At 47.3% G+C, this 20,981-nt stretch overlaps 2 protein-coding genes across 2 annotated transcripts; one reads left to right on the top strand and one right to left on the bottom strand.

The window, feature by feature from the left end:
• Positions 1-1,457: 1,457 nt before the first annotated feature.
• Positions 1,458-15,539, bottom strand: N7511_002066 (uncharacterized protein; the record flags this gene model as incomplete). Its single annotated transcript, XM_057124491.1, has 1 exon — positions 1,458-15,539. One exon carries the CDS (start codon positions 15,537-15,539, stop codon positions 1,458-1,460), a length of 14,082 nt encoding a protein of 4,693 aa, XP_056986650.1.
• A 4,571-nt stretch (positions 15,540-20,110) lies between these two features.
• On the top strand, positions 20,111-20,533 carry N7511_002065 (uncharacterized protein; the record flags this gene model as incomplete). Its single annotated transcript, XM_057124490.1, has 3 exons — positions 20,111-20,162; positions 20,224-20,379; positions 20,436-20,533. 3 exons carry the CDS (start codon positions 20,111-20,113, stop codon positions 20,531-20,533), a joined length of 306 nt encoding a protein of 101 aa, XP_056986649.1.
• Between the last annotated feature and the right edge of the window lie 448 nt (positions 20,534-20,981).

The following is a 20,981-nucleotide window of genomic DNA, read 5'->3' as shown; positions in this document are numbered from 1 at the left end:
AACGTTATATAAAGCACATTGCGACAATTAGAAGCGTTCAAAAGAAACCTTTAGCCAGTAAGCTTCTTGCCAGTCAAACACCTACACTATATGTAGTGAAGTGCTACAAAGCCACCCCTCCATAATTAAATCCAACTTTGGCGCTTTTTGGGTATTGGAATTTACATCAAATTTTACCTCAAATATGGCACCAAGCTCTTGGCATTTCAATAAATCGGTTAAATCATTGGGGGTGGCTTTTCAGCAATTTGCCTAACATTGCCATCACCGGCCCAGAAACCCCGCGGGGCTCTGCGGAGCCAACGCCTACGTTTTCCAGCTGGAAACCAACAATGCGCTCACTGTTATAGAGCGGTTGCTATTCAACTTTGGAGAGTGATAATTCTCATGGTCGTTTTCATACTAGGCCTGTCATCATTGCTATGCTATCGCTAGGTTGCGAAAACCACGGATAGGAAGAAGCAAGAGTCCTTTGTTCCTAGGTAAGTGGAATATCATCATTCCCCCAGATCGCTTTTCAGAGGGTCTTCAGGCGATTTGGCTAAAACGTTTTGACATAGGGATTTACAGGCCTCTCTAACGAGACGCTGGTTAGACAACCGCCAGCCTGCGGGTAGGTCGTTTATAGAGATCTCTCATTGTTCCAAACGGCTTACAATTTTGGATCATATAGATGAACAAACACCCCTGCCAATAATCCTAGAGAAACTTCCAGTCATTGAAGGCGAAGAGCCACAACCAATATCACCGACTGAATTAACCGTCGGCAATGCTGTTCGGTTCGTTCTTCCTCTCATTGGCACTAAAATCAAGGACCCTCCCATCAATACGACATAGAACAGCGGCGGCGAAAAGCTCGTCAGTAGCCAACATGACCCATAACGTATCGAGCTATCTGCTGTCGGCTGTCAACCCGGGGTCAACTTGATTTATCGGCGGCGCTCCTCTTGTTTTGTTCTTTTCTTCTGCCTGAGAACCTTAGCAAGGCGAGTAGAACGAAAACGGACAGACGAATCCAGTATTCGCTATAGTGATTCTATTATCTTACCCGGCTGTGCCGTATAATAACCTCAGCGAGGTGATCGGTGCTGTGTTCTACATTATGTGCTCTGTGGTAAAAAAAGCATCAGGAGTATCCAACTGTGCAGTGTTATGATTATATATCCGTCAACATCCTCTCCACGGCTAAATATTCATAAACTACTGAGCGGCTCAGGGGTCTATATTCTTCTAATCTTGACAGTACATCAACACAGACCCCACAATAAGAACAAAGATTTGGTTATAAGAAATTAAGGAAAACCAGATAATTTACGACATGGAAATTATGGGTCTTGGCGATCGAGATATAAATTAAAGAAAGTAAAAACTCAATCAATTTAAAGGATAACAAGCCAATCAAGATGTCCTTGGACATATGGAACTGTGTAAACAAACTTTGACGGTTGTGTCAATCATTATGTGCGAGTCCTTCCACCGCCGCGAGCGAAGACAAGGTCTGTTTGCACAAAGGATTTACCGCCAGTACTGGCACTCGATAAATACCCAACATCTCTCAAATAGGCAATGCTTCTTCTCATAGAAGCCTTCACTTCATCGCTATGCTCGTCCTGCCGCAGATCGACCGGCAAAGGCATACCCAAGCTTCCACCAGTAGCTTGGAGAAGGTGGAAAACTGGCCACAGAGAATGGTTCTCCCCTTTTAACTCCACCTGCGCTCTTAACCGGGCCAGCCATTCTGTGCCATCAATGGCTTCTAGCTGGTAGCCGAAATCATCACGCAAGATGTTCCATAGGTCCTCGACGGGGATTCCGTACCGGATCGTTGTCTCAATGCTTTGTTGTGCGTGCGGCTGGGGGGAAAGAGAATCTGCCAAAATAGCGCTGGCAACCTGGTGAGAACCAGAAACCAGGATATAGTTGTCTAGTCCTGTGCTGTTGAAGGCGCCGATGTCGATGACGCTTGCCACCACTCGCCACAAAAAGTCATCGGTATTCGACACACCGGAGTCTGCTGTTCCGACAATCAATCCTGGTTTCACAATGGTTGCAATGGATGTGGTGTATCGCCGAGCAAACTCCTTCACGACCTGATCGGCCACATACTTGGTTTGTGCGTAACCGCCAGCTGTTTTCATCATCTCAGTGAAGGCTTCTACTTCATCAATGTTACTGTCATCCCCAAAGAACAGCTGGCCACCTGAAATGAATGTGAAACGAGGCGGTCTTGGTGAGCGGGTGAGAGAGGCAAGGAGCGATACGGTACTGGTGACGTTCACAGCTTCAAGCCCCCGGTAGTCATATCCCCAATGAACAGCGGCTCCATTGTGAATTATTGCATCTATGCAAAATGATGATTCCGGCTGACCCTCGATGCAGCGCCATTGAGCGGCATCCAGTCGTAGGTCGGGCTGTGACAAGTCGCCGACCCAGACCTCGAGTTTCGAGGCAAAGATATCCCGCCACCATTTGCTTTTCTTGGCAGAGTCAATCACTTTGAAAGTAGCTTGTTGATGATCTGAAGCGCGCACAAGGGTAACCACTCGTTTTATATGAGAAAGTTCCAACAGTTGTCTGAGAATTTGACTACCCAAGAACCCTGTAGCACCGGTCAACAGGACTGTTTGGGGATGCTGCGGTATAGTTGTTTGGAGAATCTGGACTGGCCCCGGACTGGCTTTTTGATCAAAGTCCGCAAGCGCTTTGCCAATCTCCACAGACAAGTCCAAAACGGAGGTTGCGTTAGAAACAGCAGCGTCACCCCTGGCACAGTCGATCATGCGAGCCACACCACATACTGTCATTGATTCCTCTAGCAGACTACCAATTGACACACCAATATCGAATTCCCTTTTCAAGTAGGCTGCTAGGGAGACAGCACTGATAGAGTTCAAGCCTGCAGGTGCCAATGCAATGTCTCGGTCGCGGATGGCCATCGCATAATCCTCGTCGTCCTTTGCAATAAGCTGCGTAATCTTTTTGCTCAAGTTAAGGGCAGTTTCCTGATCGTCAGGAATCAGAGATGCGGTATGTGCCGCCGGTATGTAGACCTGAGCAGAGACCCGGTCCTGCATGTCAGCACTCATATGATCCAGCCACGTTTTGATTTTGGTGCGATTGATTTTGCCTGAGCTCAGTAGTGGAAGATTTTCGAGCACGATGAAAAAGCTGGGTAGCATGTAGGGTGGCAGATGATGATTGAGGTATGAACGGATCTCTGGAATAGATTGACGGACTCCATCCAGGTGTTCGCCAGAGGCCGGTACAAGCTCATTGTCTAGATCACCAGAAGAAGAAGAGACTATCCCACGCAGTGAGATTACAGCGACGAGGCTATCTCGGAACCTGCCAGATCTGGAAAGTTCAACTGCAGCATGCTTGACGGACGGGTGGGCAGATGTGTGATGTTCAATGTCGCCCAGCTCGATTCGCTGCCCGCGTAGTTTGACCTGTGTGTCTTTGCGTCCAACAAAATGCAAGGTTCCGTCATCATTATATCTAACCAAGTCTCCAGTCAGGTAAAGTCGATCTTGTGAGCTGAAATTTGAACCGAAACGATCAAGCCACACAGGTGAGTTGATAAAGACAGCATCGGTCTTCTCTGGCTCATTAAGATATCCACGACAGACAACAGGCCCTTGGATCAGAAGCTCACCCACCGCTCCAATCGGCAAGAGAGAATTAGAATCGTCCGAATCCACCACCCAGGCATTGCAGCACATCGTACTCCCGATGTTGGCCGGATCAGTATCCACAGTGATGTTTATGTTGGCTGTACAGGCAACAGAACATTCACTTGGCCCGTACCCATTACAAAGATGGACGTCTCCGGCCCATGTCTCTATATCAACGCGTGAGAGAGACTCTCCACCGAGAATGAGAGTCTTCAGACTGGGACAGTCCTTGGGGCTGATTGTTCGGGCGACCGAAGGTGTCAAGAAGCTCCATGTGATCTTCAAATCATTGATGATTTGGGAAACCGGAGCATTTTGATGCTCCGCCCTCGGTAGACAGACACAAGCACCAGAGATAAGTCCTGTGAGTGTTTCCAATATACTCACATCGAATGTGTATGGTGCTATCTGTAGCACCCGAGCTTTTGAACTCAATCTACTCTGTCGAGCATGCTGAACAGCGCCACTGAGGAAAGATGCGTGTTGGACAACGCAACCCTTGGGCGTCCCGCTTGAGCCAGATGTAAAGATCACGTAAAGTACGTTGTATGGCTTCACATCAGTCAACAGTAAATGTTGCGGCATGGCAAGGTCTTCCATAAACCTTTCCGTGATTTGAAGTGTTCTCAGAGATGTGGGATTCCATGTGGATGATAGTTCCGGGGTTGTGATAATGAAGGTTGCGTTGACTTGCCGGGAAATAAACATCAAACGGTCCATTGGATGTGCAGGGTCCAGGAAAACAAAAGCTCCTCCAGCCTTCGTGACGGCGAGAATTGAAATTATGGCCCAAGCTGACTTGCGAAAGAAAAGAGGAACGATTATCTCTGGACCGACCTGATGACACTCTTGGAGATAATAAGCAAGCTTGGTGGAAAGAGTATCCAGTTGAGCGTATGTGAATTGGCCTTCCTCTGAATCAATAGCTATTGATTCAGGTTGAATCAGTGCGCGCTTTTGTATCAAATCATGCGCACATTTGTCGATGCGCTCCGTGTTCCGTGGTCGATTCCAAACCATCAGTTGTCGCAAATCGTGCTCCCCTACCAACTGGAGGTCTTTCAATTGAACAAGAGCACACTTTGGATCTTTAAGCTGTGTGAAAAAGTGGCTAAACTGCGCCAACAAAGTGTTCATCGACTTTTTGGATATTACTTTGGGGTCAAAGGCAGCCTGGAGCATGACTGCGCTCTCAGTGAGGTCGCACACCAGGACAATTCCGTAGGATAGAACATCATTCTCTACCACATCAAGACGTTTGAGGTCCAGCGGGAGCTTTCCCTGTTGCTGATGCTGCTGCGACTGGATCACGAGCAAGTTCTGAAACTTGGATGCAGATTGGCAGTCGGCATTGAGCTGCGCAATATGTTGAAGACCAGCATGCTCGTGGGGGATCATGGCAATAGTTTCTTGATGGACGTTCTGTAGAAAGTTGGCGACCCGGCTCTGCTTCTCTACCACGACTTTGAAAGGCACGACGGTAATCAGTGGTGCCACAATATCCGTAATATCGGGTACAGGGGCGTTGCGACCTGTCTGAGTCATTCCGAATAGTACATCCTCTGAGCCGCTATTTAGGCTGATGGTGACAGCCCACGCTGCTCTGAGGAGGGTTGAAATGGTGATATCACTGGAGCTCCTCGTTGGGGATATCAAAATCGAGTGCTTTGCAACTGCCGTGGCTCGAGAACGATGTCCTGGCACAGAGCGAGGGAATTCCATGGCCCCCAAGCCTTCAAAACGCGACTTCCAATAATTGTCAGAGGCTGTCGTATCGAGAGAACACATCCATTTGATAAATTCTCTGAACGGCGGCGTAGGAGGTGGCTTTTGCAACAGATAGTGAGACGACATGCGGTCCATCATCAAAGAGATAGACCAACGATCTAGGATCGCATGATGGGCGCTGGAGATACAGTATACTTTGGACCCTTGTTTGGCGATGGCAAAGCGATACAAAGGTGTCCCATACCCAAACGGTAGTTCCTTGTCTTGGCTCAGGTAGTCCTCCAGTGAATCAGCATGGTTCCACTGAATAGAACTATGCTCTGGTCTGACAATGATTTGATAGGTGCCGTGGTGGTCCATTTCAATCAATCTTGTGCGCATGATGTCTAGCTCGTCCACCACCGCTTGCCATGCTGCACAAAATCGATCCAAATCGACAGTTGCAGGAATTTCGAGAACGTCTTGCCAACCATAGGATCCCGCATCCCGTGTTGTCAGTGCCATCATACCCTCTTGTAATGGTGTGCAAGGGTATGCGTCTTGAATCCAGTCAACATGCATTTTGGCCTTCTCAGCGGCAGATTTCAGAAACTGCGAGCAGTCTATTCCGGGCCTTAAAAGGCTAAAGTTCATCACAAGCTCTGGACGAAGAGTACCCTTTTTCATCTCCGAAATGGGAATATTGGCAGCCATGTCAAGCAGGTTGGGATTGTGGAAGATATCGGCAACCGAAAGTCGAATTCCTGCTTTGTGTGCTGCTGAGGCAAGTTGCATTGCTGAAATGCTGTCACCGCCGAGCCTGAAAAAGCTATCTTCTCGACCGATAGAAGAAATGTTGAGTACTCGTTGCCAGAGATTTGCTAGATTGCGTTCTGTCTCAGTCGATGGTTCTGCTTTGGATCCATTGCTCAATGCATATTGGCTAATCTGGCCTTCTGAGAGTGATGCACCCCACGATCTTAACACCTTGCGTTCTGTTTTTCCAGATGTTGACAAAGGCATCTGGCTGATTGGAAACCACAGTCGAGGAATCATGTATGACGGCATAGCCTTCGTCAGAACCGTTTCCATCTCAACCATTGTCTCGTAGCGGCTTTCTGTCATAGGCAAAATATTTTCAATTGCATCCTGAGTCAGGTTTTCAGATTTCTCCAAATTGACGAACACCGAAAGTAATGACCGCCCACCGAGGTACTCTGGACTCACCACATCAGCAGCAACCTGCAGGGCTCCCGGGAAAGAGGCTTTAATATGGTGCTCTATCTCAGTGAACTCAACGCGCTGTCCGTTGATTTTGAACTGCGTATCTTTCCTTCCGATAATCATGATGCTACCGTCTGAATTTAGACGGCCCAGGTCACCAGTCTTGTATAGACGATGCTGGAAGCTGCCATTGTACTCCGACAACCACGTGGTGTGCGACAAAAAGCTTGCCTCTGTGCGTGATGAATCGTTGAGATAGCCTCTACCCACGATTGGACCCTGCACTATTAGTTCTCCCACGGCGCCTACTGGGACTAGTCTGTCATGATTGTTTGGATCTGCAAGCCAGACCACTGAGCCCACGGGATACCCGATAACCTCTGGCCGGAAGTCATTGGTGCTCAAGGCGTTGTAGGTCGAATAAACGGTGCATTCACATGGCCCATAGACATTAAAGAGATTCACCTTGCTTCTCCATATATCCGTGGTGCCAGTGCCTACGAGCTCACCGCCAACCATCAGGGTCCTTAGCAAGGGTACATCCTCTGGTTTGAACAGTTGAGCCAAGGTCGGGGTCGTAAACATCATGTTCACACGCATCTTTCGCATGGTATCCGTCATACGGCTCATTCGATCATCGTCCGACGGTATGCAAACGCATCCACCGTGATAAAGGGTTGTGAAGATTTCGAGAATGACGGCATCAAAGGTGTAGGAGGCGAATTGGAATGTGCGAGTCGCGGGACCGAATCCCATCACTGAGCCGTGGTAGTAAACCGAGGAGCACGCAGCGGAGTGATCAATTGCCACACCCTTCGGTACTCCGCTCGACCCAGATGTAAATTGAACATACATGATGTTCTGAGGAGTGACTGCGGGGGATCTTGCAAGTTCACTGGGATCACCATCTGACAAGGAGTCCAGCATTGCCGGAGATACGACAACAACTTGCTCAATCAACGTTGCACAGTACTCTTGCGTAAGTTCCGATGCAATTATGAACCGTGCGTTCAGATCTTTCAACAATCCTCTGAGGCGGTCAGCTGGATGCTTCGGATCAAGCAACACAAAGGCTCCGCCAGCTTTGAGAACAGCGAGCAGTGCAATAACAGTGTAAAGAGACTTTTCAAAACACAGCGGGATGCAGTCATCTGGTTTGATGCCATAAATAGCCATGTGTCGAGCTAGAAGAGTTGATGCGCAGTCCAACTCGGCATATGTATAATCACCTTCCCAAGAATGTAGAGCTGGTGTATCTGGTGTACTGCGGGCTTGCTCCGATATGACATCGTGCATGCATGAATTGATCGTGGGAGGTACTTTTGCTGTCCACTGCTGTATATTGCGTTGGCTTTCAGTGCTCATCACGTTCAGTTCTGATATCAGCTTTTGCGGGCTGGTCAAAATTGAGGCAATCACTGTTCGAAAGACACTTGAGATGTTATGGGCCTGTCCACTCGAGATTCTAGAGGTCTGATGGGTAAGATGGATTTCTGTATGACCAGGGCCCATGAGTACATTTGCAGAAAGGTCAAACTCGGACGGGTCATATTCATAGACGGAAGTCAGTGTAAGCTCCATTGGCTCGTTGGGTGAAGACCGCCGTTGGAAGGAAATGGCTGTATTGAAAAGCGGCTGGCCTGCCATTCCAATGGCATGTTGGATATCCCCAAGTGAAACGTATTGATGGGGGATACCTTGCAAGTAATCGTCCTGGAAGGTCTGTAGAGCATCCAGTGCGGAGGTTGAATCGTCAAGGTCGATTCTGCAAACCATCATGTTGATGAAGGTCCCTACGGCAGTTTCAATGCCTTCTAGTGGAGCATCACGACCAGATGTCAGATATCCATAAGCAACGTTGTTTGTGTTTGTGAATGTTCGCAGAACCATCGCCCAAGCAACTTGCACAACGTTGGCAAGTGTCATGCCGTAGGCATCTGAGAATCGGCGTACAGCAGACTCAGTCACTTCCGGCACTTGCATCTTAACGGTCTGCCACTGGTGGATCTGAGAGCGGCCATCATCCAGGACAGGAAATTGACATGGATGAACTTCCTGTAGATATTTTTTCCAATATTGCAGAGATGCTCGCTTTCGTTGATGCTGAAGAAAAGTCACATAATCTATGTAAAAGAGCGGCGACGAAATCTGCCCGAGTCGCCCGCTGAACGCAAGTTTCATCTCCTTGAGGATGATTTGCATAGATGTACCATCAACCAGTGCATGGCTGACTTCGAGCTTGAAAAACAATGCGCCTTTGGTGCCGCAGCACAAGGTGAGACGGTGTGGAGGGACACCTTCTATGGGTCTCATTGGCTCGATGTTCTTCAAAACCGAGACTGGATCTTCACTGATACCAGTGATGTGACAGACCGATGCTTTCACCTGCCTCAAAACAAGCTGTCCCCATTGGGCATCGGACTCACTCCCCCGAATGAAAACTGTTCTCAAAGTCGCATGACGGTCCACAACCTTTTGCCATGCCTCGAAGACCTTTGCAGCATCATCGTTGGAATACCCAGCCCACTCTGCTTTCTGGATAGTAAAGAGTTCATATGCACCGGGTGACTTCATTTGGCCCAGCAATATTCCGAGTTGCATGGGTGAACAGGAGCCGACACTCTCCACTTGTTCAATGTCTGGGACGTTGATAGAAGGCAAGATCTCGTCCACCAGTCTGCGAACACCTGAAGAGGTCCTCAACAATGTATGGAACTCATCAAGATTCACTGCTTCAGGTTGCATCAATTGATCAATGCCGTCCGCTAAATCACGGTAGCACTGCGTCACCCAACGCTGAATATTGGGCTGATGTTGCATATGCCTGTTGATTGCAAAGTCAAATTGCAAGCAACCATCATGGACAGCTGCTGAGATTTCAAACAATGCATAGCGCTCCATAGCCGGGCTGAAATCCTGGAGAGCTTGGCCGGAAATGCCTGACGGCTGAAACAATGAGTCAGGCCTCTGAAATTGCTGATACAGCCCAATATAATTGAACAAAATTTCCATGTCGGAGGTTTCAACAAGATTCGATGCCTGAGGATTGAGATGCCTGGCTGTGAAGTATGACCAGCCGTTGTGAGCTAGCCTTCGACGGGTATCTCTAGTTTTCTTCACGGTCTGGAACCAGTCATCGTTATCTTCAATCTCAACACTGACCGGATACATGGTTGTGAACCATCCCACTGTACGTGTGATGTCAATGGCTGGATTCCAAGACTCACGACCGTGGCCCTCCATGAACACTGCTGGGACCTGTCTATCATGGAAGACCTTGCTAAAGGATTGAATGAGGGCTGCTACCATCACTTCAACTGGCTGAGTGCCTAGAGTCTCCTGGCTGTCTCCTAGCAAAAGACCGGTTCTTTCCTTATCCAACACAAACGACGTCTCGATAGCATCAGCTACAAGGTTCGGTTGCGTCAGCATACCCCAGTAGTCAAAGTCGGCGATCAGAGCATCTGCTTGTAGTACATCCTCTGGGGAGAGGTTGCTTCTAGCATATTGCGCCTGTAGACTTGCCCAGTTCGCATAGCTGATGCTAGGCTCTGAGTGAACCGCCCCGTGAGTCAACAACTCTTCCAGCTCTTCCAGTATGACACGCCATGATACAAGGTCAACCACCAGATGGTGTATTGTCAAGAAAAGGTATTGTTCCTCGCCTACATGGCACATCATCCCAGCAAAAACTGGTCCTTTCTCTATATCCAGCAACTTTTGCATGCCACGGAATTTCTCTGCCATCTCATCATACTTGAGTTGTTGCGAGGGTAGCAAAAGTAGTGATTTTTTCGGGTCAGATGAAATCTTCTGTCGCCAAATTCCATCTGGATCGCCTTTGGTGTATCGACAGCGAAGCATGGGGTGTCGGTCAACAAGAGTCCACAATGCCCGGTCAAGCTTGTTCTGCGAAAGGAATTCTCTTGGGCCATTTCTCAGATTGAGTTTTGAGTCATGTTGTGTTGCAAGCTTGAGCGCAAAGCTCTGGTTGAAATGGTTCTGGCCATTGGGCTGTTTCTCGAAGAACATTTTTTGAATCGGAGTGAGGTCAAACCAATCATCAATTTCTTCAAAGACCAGCTCATTATCATGTATGTCTTGAGCTATGTGTGCATGAGATGCTAGTGCCTCCACAGTCCGAAAGCGCAGAATGTCCTGCACGCTTAGGCGTATGTTGTGTTTGGTGCGAAGGCGTGACATGAGTTGCATTGCTGAGATAGAGTCGCCACCCAGCCCCAAGAAGCTGTGTTCTAACCCAATGGATTCAACTGGTAACGCTAGTATGATGCTGATTGTATCGCAGATAAGTTTTTCCAATGAGTTTGTTGGTTGTCTGGTTGCCTTGACATTGGACACATCGGCAATGGAGCGATATGTACTTTCATCAACTGTCTCGAGCCATGTCTTTAAAATCTTTCGGTCCAACTTGCGAGAGGCATTCATGGGAATGAGTTTTAAGACAGCCCAGATTGCAGGAATCATATATCGGGGCAGCTTTTTCTCCAGGTAATTGCGCGTGTTTCCAACAACTTCAATGGCTGCGGCTTTCCGAGAACCATCAATCAGTTCAATATCATTCGATCGTCTGCATGTCTCAATTCCTATTGGCTCATGAAGTGACAACACGCAAACAAGCCGTCCAGAGTAAAGCCCCGATCTGGGAACCGCCAATAGCGCATTCTTAATCTCTGAGCTGTGGGAGAGATGGGCCTCGATTTCCTCAAGCTCAACCCGTTGTCCATGCACCTTTACTTGAGTATCCTTGCGTCCAATGAAGCTTGTGGTTCCATCTGAATTGTACACAACAAGATCCCCGGTCTTGTAAAGTCTTTGGTGCTCTTCAGGATACCCCATCGGTAGCCACGCTGGATTTTCGATGAATGCAGCTTTCGTTTTTTCTTGGTCGTTGAGATACCCGCGAGAGACGATTGGACCTTGGACCACGAGCTCTCCAATGCAGCCGACAGGACTTAGCTTGTTATCATCAGATGGGTTGACCACCCAATTTATCGATCCAACAGCGTGGCCTAATATGGCTGGATCACTGTCGGAGTTCTCAAGACGATATGCGGTGCAGTACACGGAGCACTCAGATGGCCCATATGTATTCCAAAGTATGACACGATCTGCCCAAACTCGAACATTTTCTCGTGTCAAAGGCTCTCCTCCAAGTATGAGTGACTTCAGGGTTGGAACTTGATCAGGGGTAAACATGGCGGCGACAGTCGGAGTAAGAACGGCAGAATTTGCTCTCGTTCGGTTGATTGCTCCTGTAATGTCATTCATTCTTTCCACTTCAGACGGAATACAGATGCAAGACCCTCGAATTAAAGAAGTAAAAATGTCTGCAAAGTTCACATCGAAGGTATACGCAGCAAACTGGAAGACTCTCGAGTGTGTTCCAAGTCCTAGAAGCTCACCATGAGCTGCGGCACTGGTAGCAAACATGCTATGCGATAAGACTGAGGCCTTCGGTTTACCCGTACTGCCGGAGGTGAAAGGAATATAGAGTGCATTCCCAGGTTGAGCTCGATGAGGTGAAATCGGATCTTCTTTGGTGATTTCTCTCAAGAGGACTTCGCTCAGAGGCACGATATTGGGTACAATTCCTTTGAATTTGGTGTTTAGGTCGGTGGTGGTGACGACGACTGTTGCTCCGACATCTGCAATAATGCCCATAGTTCTTTCAGGAGGGTACTCGGGATCTAATGGCACACCGGCACCTCCAGCCTTCATGATGGCCAGCATGGCAATAATTGTCATGGCCGATTTGGGGAAGCAATATGGCACGAAGACTTCCGGTCCGATTCCCAAACCAATCAAATGGTGAGCAAGACGAGTTGACAGTCTATCAAGCTCCTGATATGTCAGATCCCTATCCCAGGAGCATACTGCCGGGGCGTGCGGCTGTTCGCGCATTTGGACATCAATCAGGGCAGTCACAGTCTGAGTCTCGATCTTTGGGAATCGGCGGTTCCAGTCCAACACTGTCATCATGTCTAGCTCACTGATGGCATTTATCTCTCTCACTGAACGTGATCCATCCTGACAGAGCTGGGTCAAGATAGTTTCAAACTGGCTGCAAATGTGTTGCACCTGAAATGAGTTGATCAGAGAATTATCAAACTCAACCTGCATCTTTATCTTGTCGGTACTTAGAAAGCACTGTATACTAAGCGCATAGGCATGAAGCTCAGTGGCTTGAACTGATGATATTCCGGGGAAGATCTCTTCGGTGTCATATCGTTGCTCTGGTTGGATAACAAGGACATGTTGGAATTCACAAGCGAGACGACATTCAAGGTTTATCTTTGAAATCGTTTGCAACCCAGCCTGTTCGAACGGAATCATATTTATTGCTTGGGTTTGCAGTCTATGAAGGAAATCTTCCACAGACTCATCAGGATCTATCCGCACGCGGAACGGCACTGTGGTGATTGTGGGCGCCATCATCTCGCCAATGCCGAGAACATCGGCGTTTCGTCCGCTTGTCGTTAATCCATAGGTAACATCGTTGCAGCCCTCATGGTACTCATTCATCAGGATCGCCCAAGCAGCCCGGATAATTGTGGACCGTGTTACTGCATCTCGGCCGAAGGCTGAGCATTGATGTATAAAAGTCTCGTTCACCTGCGGCCGATAACCCATAAGATATTTGTGAGGAAATCTTGACGGCGTGGAGCCTGACAGCTGCGTTGTCCAGAACTCATCCACCAATGATTTGTCCATTGTTTGTATGTGTCGAATGAAACGGCTGAATGGAACAGTTGGCAATACTCTTTGAGATAATTGAACACCGGATTGATAATGGCGTTGAACCCTCTTCCAGATCAAAGGTCGAGACCATCCATCATACAAACTATGATGTGCCGTCCAGATGAATTGCATGGATCCATCGGTCCCTTTGAAGAGAGCATATCGCGCGAGAGGGCCGCCATAGGCCACACCCTTCTCCAAGTCAGATTCCAGGTATGTCTGCAGATCAGATGGGAACTGCCAGTGGATTTCTCGTGTCGTCACAATTTGACAGGTGCCTGCAAATCGAGTTGGAACAATGGTTGTCCGTAGAATTGCGGTGTCCTTCACGGTGAGGTCCCATGACTTGCAAAACCTCTCGACATCAATGTTTGGTGATAATTTATACACGTTCTGGGAGATGTAGGTACGCGGGTTACTTTGGCTGATCACCATGAGGCCCTCCTGCAAGGGGGTGCAGGGATACACATCTTCGATCTCCGAGGCCTTGACCGCCCAGTCGCGCGGAATCTCTGCCAGGAGTTCTGAGACTTCAACCTCGACCAGTGAAAATGGATCAATCTGTATGTCTTCTTTGTCAACAAATGCGATGGCTGTCTGTGCCATGTCAACCAGCCTGGGGTGACCAAGAATCTCCGACACTGGGAGAAGCAATCCTGCTTGCCTCGCCGCCGAGGAAACCTTCACGGCCAGAACAGAATCACCCCCGAGGCTGAAGAAGTTGGAATTGATATCAAGCAACTCGTCGTGAACTTCAAAGATGTTGCACATTACACGATGAAGAATCATTTCATTTTCTCCTTTTGGTTTCTGTCCTTTGGCATTGATGATCGGAGGACCTCTCAATTCTCCCCATTTTCGGTCAGGCTGCGAGAATTTCGATGGGCTCCGGGTTGTTAGGTCTGTGTCTTGCTCCCTTACTGACAGTTTTTTATTGAAGGTAGAGTGTTCTGGTCCATCAAATATCCAGTTCGGAACTTTTGCCAGGACTTGTGAATCGGTCGCTGGAATCGCTAGCTGGGGGCTCACCAAGACTCCTTCAAGGAACAAGATCCTCAAACTATCAAGCAAACACGCCTCGGCATCGAATCCTCTTCTCAGAGTTCCAGTATAGGCTATCTCAAGGCTGTTACTGGAAGAAACCTGGAGAGTCTGCTTGATAGGTTTGTCGAGTTGAGAATGAGGACCAATCTCCAATAACACATCAACTTGATCCAAATCGTGATCTCGTTGGCACAGTGTCTTAGTTGCCTCCATGAATTGGACAGGAGAGATTAAGCTTTTCACCCAATGGTCTTTCCCCAGTATCATTTCTCCAGTATCGTCCCCTGTCAAGCACGAAATCATTGTAACAGAAGCATCAGCCCGAGTTCCCCTGATATTTTCCAACTCCTGTGATAACTCAGTTGCAATCTGAGTCATTTGGTGCGAATGATACGCTGCACCACCTGTGTGCAACTTTTGATTGAAAATTCCCTGTTTTTCCAATTCCTGCTGCATGTCTAGAATTGCAGTGTTGTCGCCAGAAACCGTGACACTCAGAGGACTGTTGATGCAAGCTATCTGAATCGTCCCACTTGTGGCTGCATTGGCGGCAGGTTTCATCAAAGCGCTGACCACATCGTAGGAAGCGCCAACGGCAAGCATCCCACCAGGGGGCTGAGTTCCTTTCACTTGCATCTTACTGACCAGGCGACCAGTTTGATATGCCACCGTCACTGCATCCTCAAATGATAATGCCTTTGCACAGTACGCAGCCGCCAATTCACCACTCGAATGTCCCAAAGCAAAAGATGGATGTACTCCAAGTTTGGTAAAGGTGTCTATGAGGGCGAGCTGCATAGCTACAGTCATAGGATATGAGAACTCTGGCTCATTCACCTGAGAGCTTTGGGGGTGCTTGGTAATTTCAGTCACCAGGTCCCACGGGCAGCCGATTGTCGCCAGATGCTGAGCAGCACGAGCGATTGAATGTGCGTACTCGGGACATACATCGATCAATGCTTGGCTCATCTGTGGATGCTGTCCACCCTGACCGCTGAAAATGAAGGCCACATGGACAGCATCCTTTTTGTTTTGTCGAGCTATAGGTACTTGGTCCAGTGTCTGAAGTTGTGCCACCAAATCATCCAATGCATACGCCAGAAATGCCACCCGATATTGGAAGACAGGCATCTGGCTCAGTTTTCCAGATAGCTGATCGAGCAAAGTGTCGCCATGGGCAGATTCACCTTTCTCGGTGACATAAATTTCGATCCTCTTAGCCAATTTCCTGCAATCATCTTCACTCTTAGCACTTAGAAGAAAGAGTCTGGGCCGCAGAGCTCTTTCTTCCGTGGTAACTGGTGATGCATGGATTTTGGCCGAGTCTACTGGATCAGATGATATGTTGCCTTTTCCCTCATCTGCTTCATGATTAACCAAAAGAAGCTTTAGACTTCAGGTCATTGACATACCATTTGGTTTAGCCATTGATGCTACCATTTCGATATCATTTATCCCCTGTTGGGTGTCTTTCTGAACTCTCGACGACATATCAATAATAATGATGAATCTTTCAACCGTTTGCAGCAATAATTGAAGGAAGAAGCTCGGTTTAATATATCCAAAACAACAAGAGAATCTCTTTCAATTGATGAGTCTATAAACCGAATGGAAATCCTGTTGAGACAGGCTACAGCAATACCTTCATCTATCTCCCATCTTCCCTGCAATGTACCACATTTCGAGTCAGCATTTAGGCCTCTGTGTTTCTCGTACACATTTTCTGCGTTTACTAAATTCCACTTTGACTCTAGTCAGATGTGTGGTAGTACCAATCACCCACAAAATCAGCAATGCTTCCTCGCTGCATAGCCAAGAGAAACAACGATCCACTTTACCGTCCATTTAAAGTGGTGATGAAGCATCGTGAGCATCGTACAGTATGCTAGTTGTTTGCTGAGGCAGAAATTCCAAACACCGGCCTCATGCGGTCAAAACTTAGCCCCGTGGTGCAAGGCGATTTTACGGGCGTTGATTAGCCAAGCGAGTATGATGTTCTAATTATTCGTATTACATCTTCTATTTTGAACATGTACTGCATTTAATTCTTCTTGTCCTCAGACTCAGCTAAATCCCGTCTTACTCGTGGCTGTCCCAGTGCATGATGCAGTGGATCGCGCAATGAACATCGTGATCTAGCCCTCTGCATTGCTTATACAATGGCGCTATTACGTTACACTTTTAGCTATGTAAATCCCTCAAGCCAAATCAAAGCCATCAGCACTAGAAAATTAGCTCAAATTTGATCTGGAATTAAAAATACTAACAGCGGATGGCTCCGGTACGCTGCATCATTCACCATTCTGTATGTATGGACGTATGCATGTATGGTAAAGTACGGGTACACATTATCGTTACTTGAGCTGTTACCATACATACATAACGTGGTAGTCCCATACGACGTATTGTGTATTGGCTGGTATTTTCAAATATTGAACACGATTCACTCTCCACGGAAGCGTCTCACACGTATTTGGTATAATTACTTGCTGGTATGTACACCAATACTACATTACGCATACGACATCAAGTTGGATACATATACCGTATCCAAAACCGTGTACACTTCCGAAATACAGATTAAATGTCTCACCTCACTCCTCAGGACGCGGATGTGGATTGTCCAAGCATTGGAGGCGAAACGTGGCACCCTCAAGGTTTGATTCGCATCTAGCCCAATGGGTGGCTTAGTGAATCTTACATGCCCAGGTATGTACTTGCGGAGAATCTCCCGTTGCAGAATATGGTCAATCCTTCTGCAGTGTTTCAGTGGTTAACGCTCCTTTGCCCCACAATTCAGCACACTAGTCAATAAACAGATTCAATTTCTTGCTAGTTCGCTAGCGAAGCGATCATGCAGTATGATTTACCTTACTGTGCCTGTCAGCTGAAGGAGTGGCTTTCTGTAATATACTTTACTTTTGACTCGCGGGTCCCCACATAAGCCAAAAAAAAAAAGGCTTGCGGAAAAAATATTGGCCAACCATGCGTGTTCTACATCGACAAAACTGCCTAGATCGAGCCAAGGGGTTTCATTTCCCTTTTCATTTTAAGGAACACCGACGGGTTCTTCGATTAAGAACAGCATAGCGTCTATAAAATACGCTAGAAAACTCTAGTTTCGCCCCCAATATCGAAGTCTCACTCTGGGTACCTTGCCGGTGGCATGAGGCCTAACGCTGAATTTTCAAAATAATCATGAGGCTCGAGCGGCTTTTTCGTGAGAGATCAATCTTCGATGGTCTAGTCTTTTTGCTGAAGTTTCTGCTGGCCAGCTGACTTGCCACGCAGCTGCGGAATGGCGGACCCATCTACGGCATGGTCTTCCTACTCTGATGTCCAGAACTCCATGGTTTATCGGAATTAATTTGGCCGACGGACAAGCGGAAGAAATGTCTGTCTCGCCTTTTCTGTGGCACATGTTCACTATACTCAGTCCACGTCAGATCATACCATTTACTCTTTATGGTTGATATATTGAGCATTGGAAAGTCTTACCAAAGGGAGGAGAGTAATCATTGATGTTTACCCTGTCTAAGTGTGCTCTAATTCATGAATACGTACCATTTTGGCCCAAACTACGTTACCTAGCTATCTTATAGATTAGGCTGGTCAATACTTGGATTCTTGAAATACAAGATATTCTATTGGGCGAACTACTTACTGCATAAAATGTGCTCATGTCAATGGTCCGCGGTTCATTCAGCATTTACAATGTAGTCTAGGTGACGGTAAAATTGCCGCCTCGGGAAGTGATCGACGGCTCCCAGAGCATCTGCTGAGTTAGTCACGGTGCCACACTAAGCAGCTCACTGAGCAACCTGATCGCTCATCCCGAGGCTCAGGCTGGTTGGTCCATTCAATCCCGTCTTGCCTCTGTATCCATTCGATTGACCCGATAATAACCAACCTACTACCTACTGATCCCTAGGAGCGCAAGCTAGAAAATGACATGTCCTCGCGTTGCTATAGTGTAGCTATCAATAGCGAAGGGTCTAAATAGGGCTATTCCTCTCAAAGAAAATGTAGTAGCCTCGCCTTTTCCTTCTTAAACGCCTCTCTTTCTAAGGCAGTTAACTCCTATCATTCTTCCTCGGTGACCGGAGTATTATTGGTTATAAGGACTAGGTTAGTTCCTATACCCTCTTAAGGAGGAAGTATAGTTAATTATTCAACTAGCATAGTTGATAGATCTTCGCTAGACAAATTACGAACGGAGCGGCGAGGTATCGGCGATAGTAGGCTCTATCGGGCAAACCCTAGTTAGTAGAGCGTTTAGAATTATAAGACTACGGTAGTCTTAGGGTAGTAATTACGTAAGCAAGATAGATACCCAAGTTGACGTTAGTATAGAGTATATGATAGGAAGAATATATATTGTAAAAAGTGGTCTAAACGCTGATTCCTAGTCAGCGTAGGCTTACTATTTATCCCCTAAGTTTATATGACCCTATTAGGTGGTAATCATGTGAGTAAACATAGCATCATCTTGACATTATCTCGAGGGACTGGCCTAGTCCCTCGAGTCTTCTGATACTCAACCAGATACCTCTTCATTACTGGATCTCGACAGCCTCAGCTGGTCGTGGTCCTGGCATGAGGCTTTGCAGCAGGATACTCATTCGGAGAGACTGGCTCGGTGGTGAAACAATGTCCTCTAGAGTTGACATGATTCTCTACGAATTAATTTAATATATGACGGAATATGACACGTTTCTCTGGATTTACCAATCAAGTGGCTACCAAAGTCTGCTTTGGCGTGAGTCGATTCGTGTAAGAAGGTAGCTTCGGGCGAAACAGACAGCAAAGCGTCCAACTTTCTCTCCAATCCAGCCATTGCTTCGGCCTTCATCCATCGAGGGAAGACGATCCTTCTAAACTTATCCTCCGGTAGCGTAACCTGCTATAAAGTCTTTATCATTCTTCAGGGAATCTGTCATAATGGCTGCCAGGGTTAATACATCTAAAAGGCCACCTCACAGTGAGGATCTAGCACGGCAATTCTCTACCGAAAGCAACAACGTGACCTTGATTCAGTTCCTAACATGGAATCCTAGCATTCTGGGGTCACACGGCTTTCTTAATGATATCCAGCGATTCTGCAAAATGTGAGTTCTATTTTCGTTCAGGTCTACCATATTGAGGTGAGAAGCTGTTTCTGGTGCCATATACAGCCCGCCTGGAGGCCACTTCTCGGGCACTGGCGTTATCTATGCTCCTACTACGGCAGGCCCATACTATTCAACCGGTAATTACCCTTGTACCCTTTCAACTTTATCGCTTTCGAGTACGGACTCTGACGAAATGGGCATATTATTAGCTACCCCTGCCGAGCCAACCCAGCCAGGAACTACAGTCTATACTATGATGTCGTGTCGGGGGACACTGCAAGTCAAATTACATGGTGCAGATATTCAAGAAGGCTAATACTACTGTAGTGTAACTCCATCGCTCTACATTTGTAATTACTTTCTGTTTTATCCATCCCTTCACCTCTCTGATTTTGACTAACGCCTTTTTTTTGTGAGATCACAGTGGCTAAGCTCCAAACACTGAACACTTTCGTTAGTATCGCCACATAGGGTTTCAAGAAGAGAAGACATTTCTAAAACTCGGACTCTAGCTATGTGCTAATTGCACAAATCTCTGGCTCGACAACTCAGTCTGCGTTGCGGAAGTGACGACAGTGCATGTTTTGACTAATGGTGCGTGCGGTCCCACAAATTGGAACGCGGTTTGTGAAGGATCAGACAGGTATGCAGAAACCTCATATAATCTAAATCGGGACTGTGCTGATTTTCAATCCTTGAAACAGTTGCTGTTCAATCAGCGGATACTGCGGTACAACATCTGAATACTGCAGCGCAGGAAACTGCATCTCTGGTTCTTGCGAAACGACTGTCACCACGACAAATGGTACTCGTGGTCCAAGCTGGGGTGAAACAACATGCACAAATCCACGCTTTGGCTCGTAAGTCATCGAGATCCATCCTTGTTTGCCTGGACACTGATTCGAATGATGTTTAGATGCTGCTCGATCCATGGTTTCTGTGGCTGTACGACCAATTATTGCGGTCCAGGGCATTGTTACTCCGGAGACTGCGACGGTGCCAACGGAGTACTAAGTATCAATGGACAATGTGGTCCTAGTTTCGATGGTAACAAAACTTGTGTGGGCACGCAGTTTGGTGATTGTTGCTCTACCTCGGGCTATTGCGGAAATATGGCAGATTACTGTGGCTCCGGAAACTGTTATTCGGGGGCGTGTTTGTAAACTGATTGTTGATATTCAGCGTACAGCATAGATCGGATAGACTGTCTGCATACGTACCCTACATTTAATTAACTATAGGTGGCTCTCAACTTTCATTTACCAGAACTGTTGGTTATTTTTTTTTCGCTATATAGTCAGATGTTCAGAGATATCATTTAGTCCATGCCTGATAGATAGACGCTGAACTTTGTCAGATCCTGGCTCGGGGCTCTGGCCCGGCTTGTGCTGCAGATTGTCCAAGGCTTCCAAGGACGCTAAGTTGCCCACCCAAATCCCGAATGTTTTTTTACTCCCCCATG

This window comes from Penicillium nucicola, assembly GCF_028828085.1.
Source record: "Penicillium nucicola strain IBT 29836 chromosome Unknown utg000002l, whole genome shotgun sequence".
In the NCBI taxonomy this organism is placed as follows: domain Eukaryota; kingdom Fungi; phylum Ascomycota; class Eurotiomycetes; order Eurotiales; family Aspergillaceae; genus Penicillium; species Penicillium nucicola.
The sequence above is the reverse complement of the archived record's forward strand: the minus strand, read 5'-3'. Positions and strand labels throughout refer to the sequence as shown.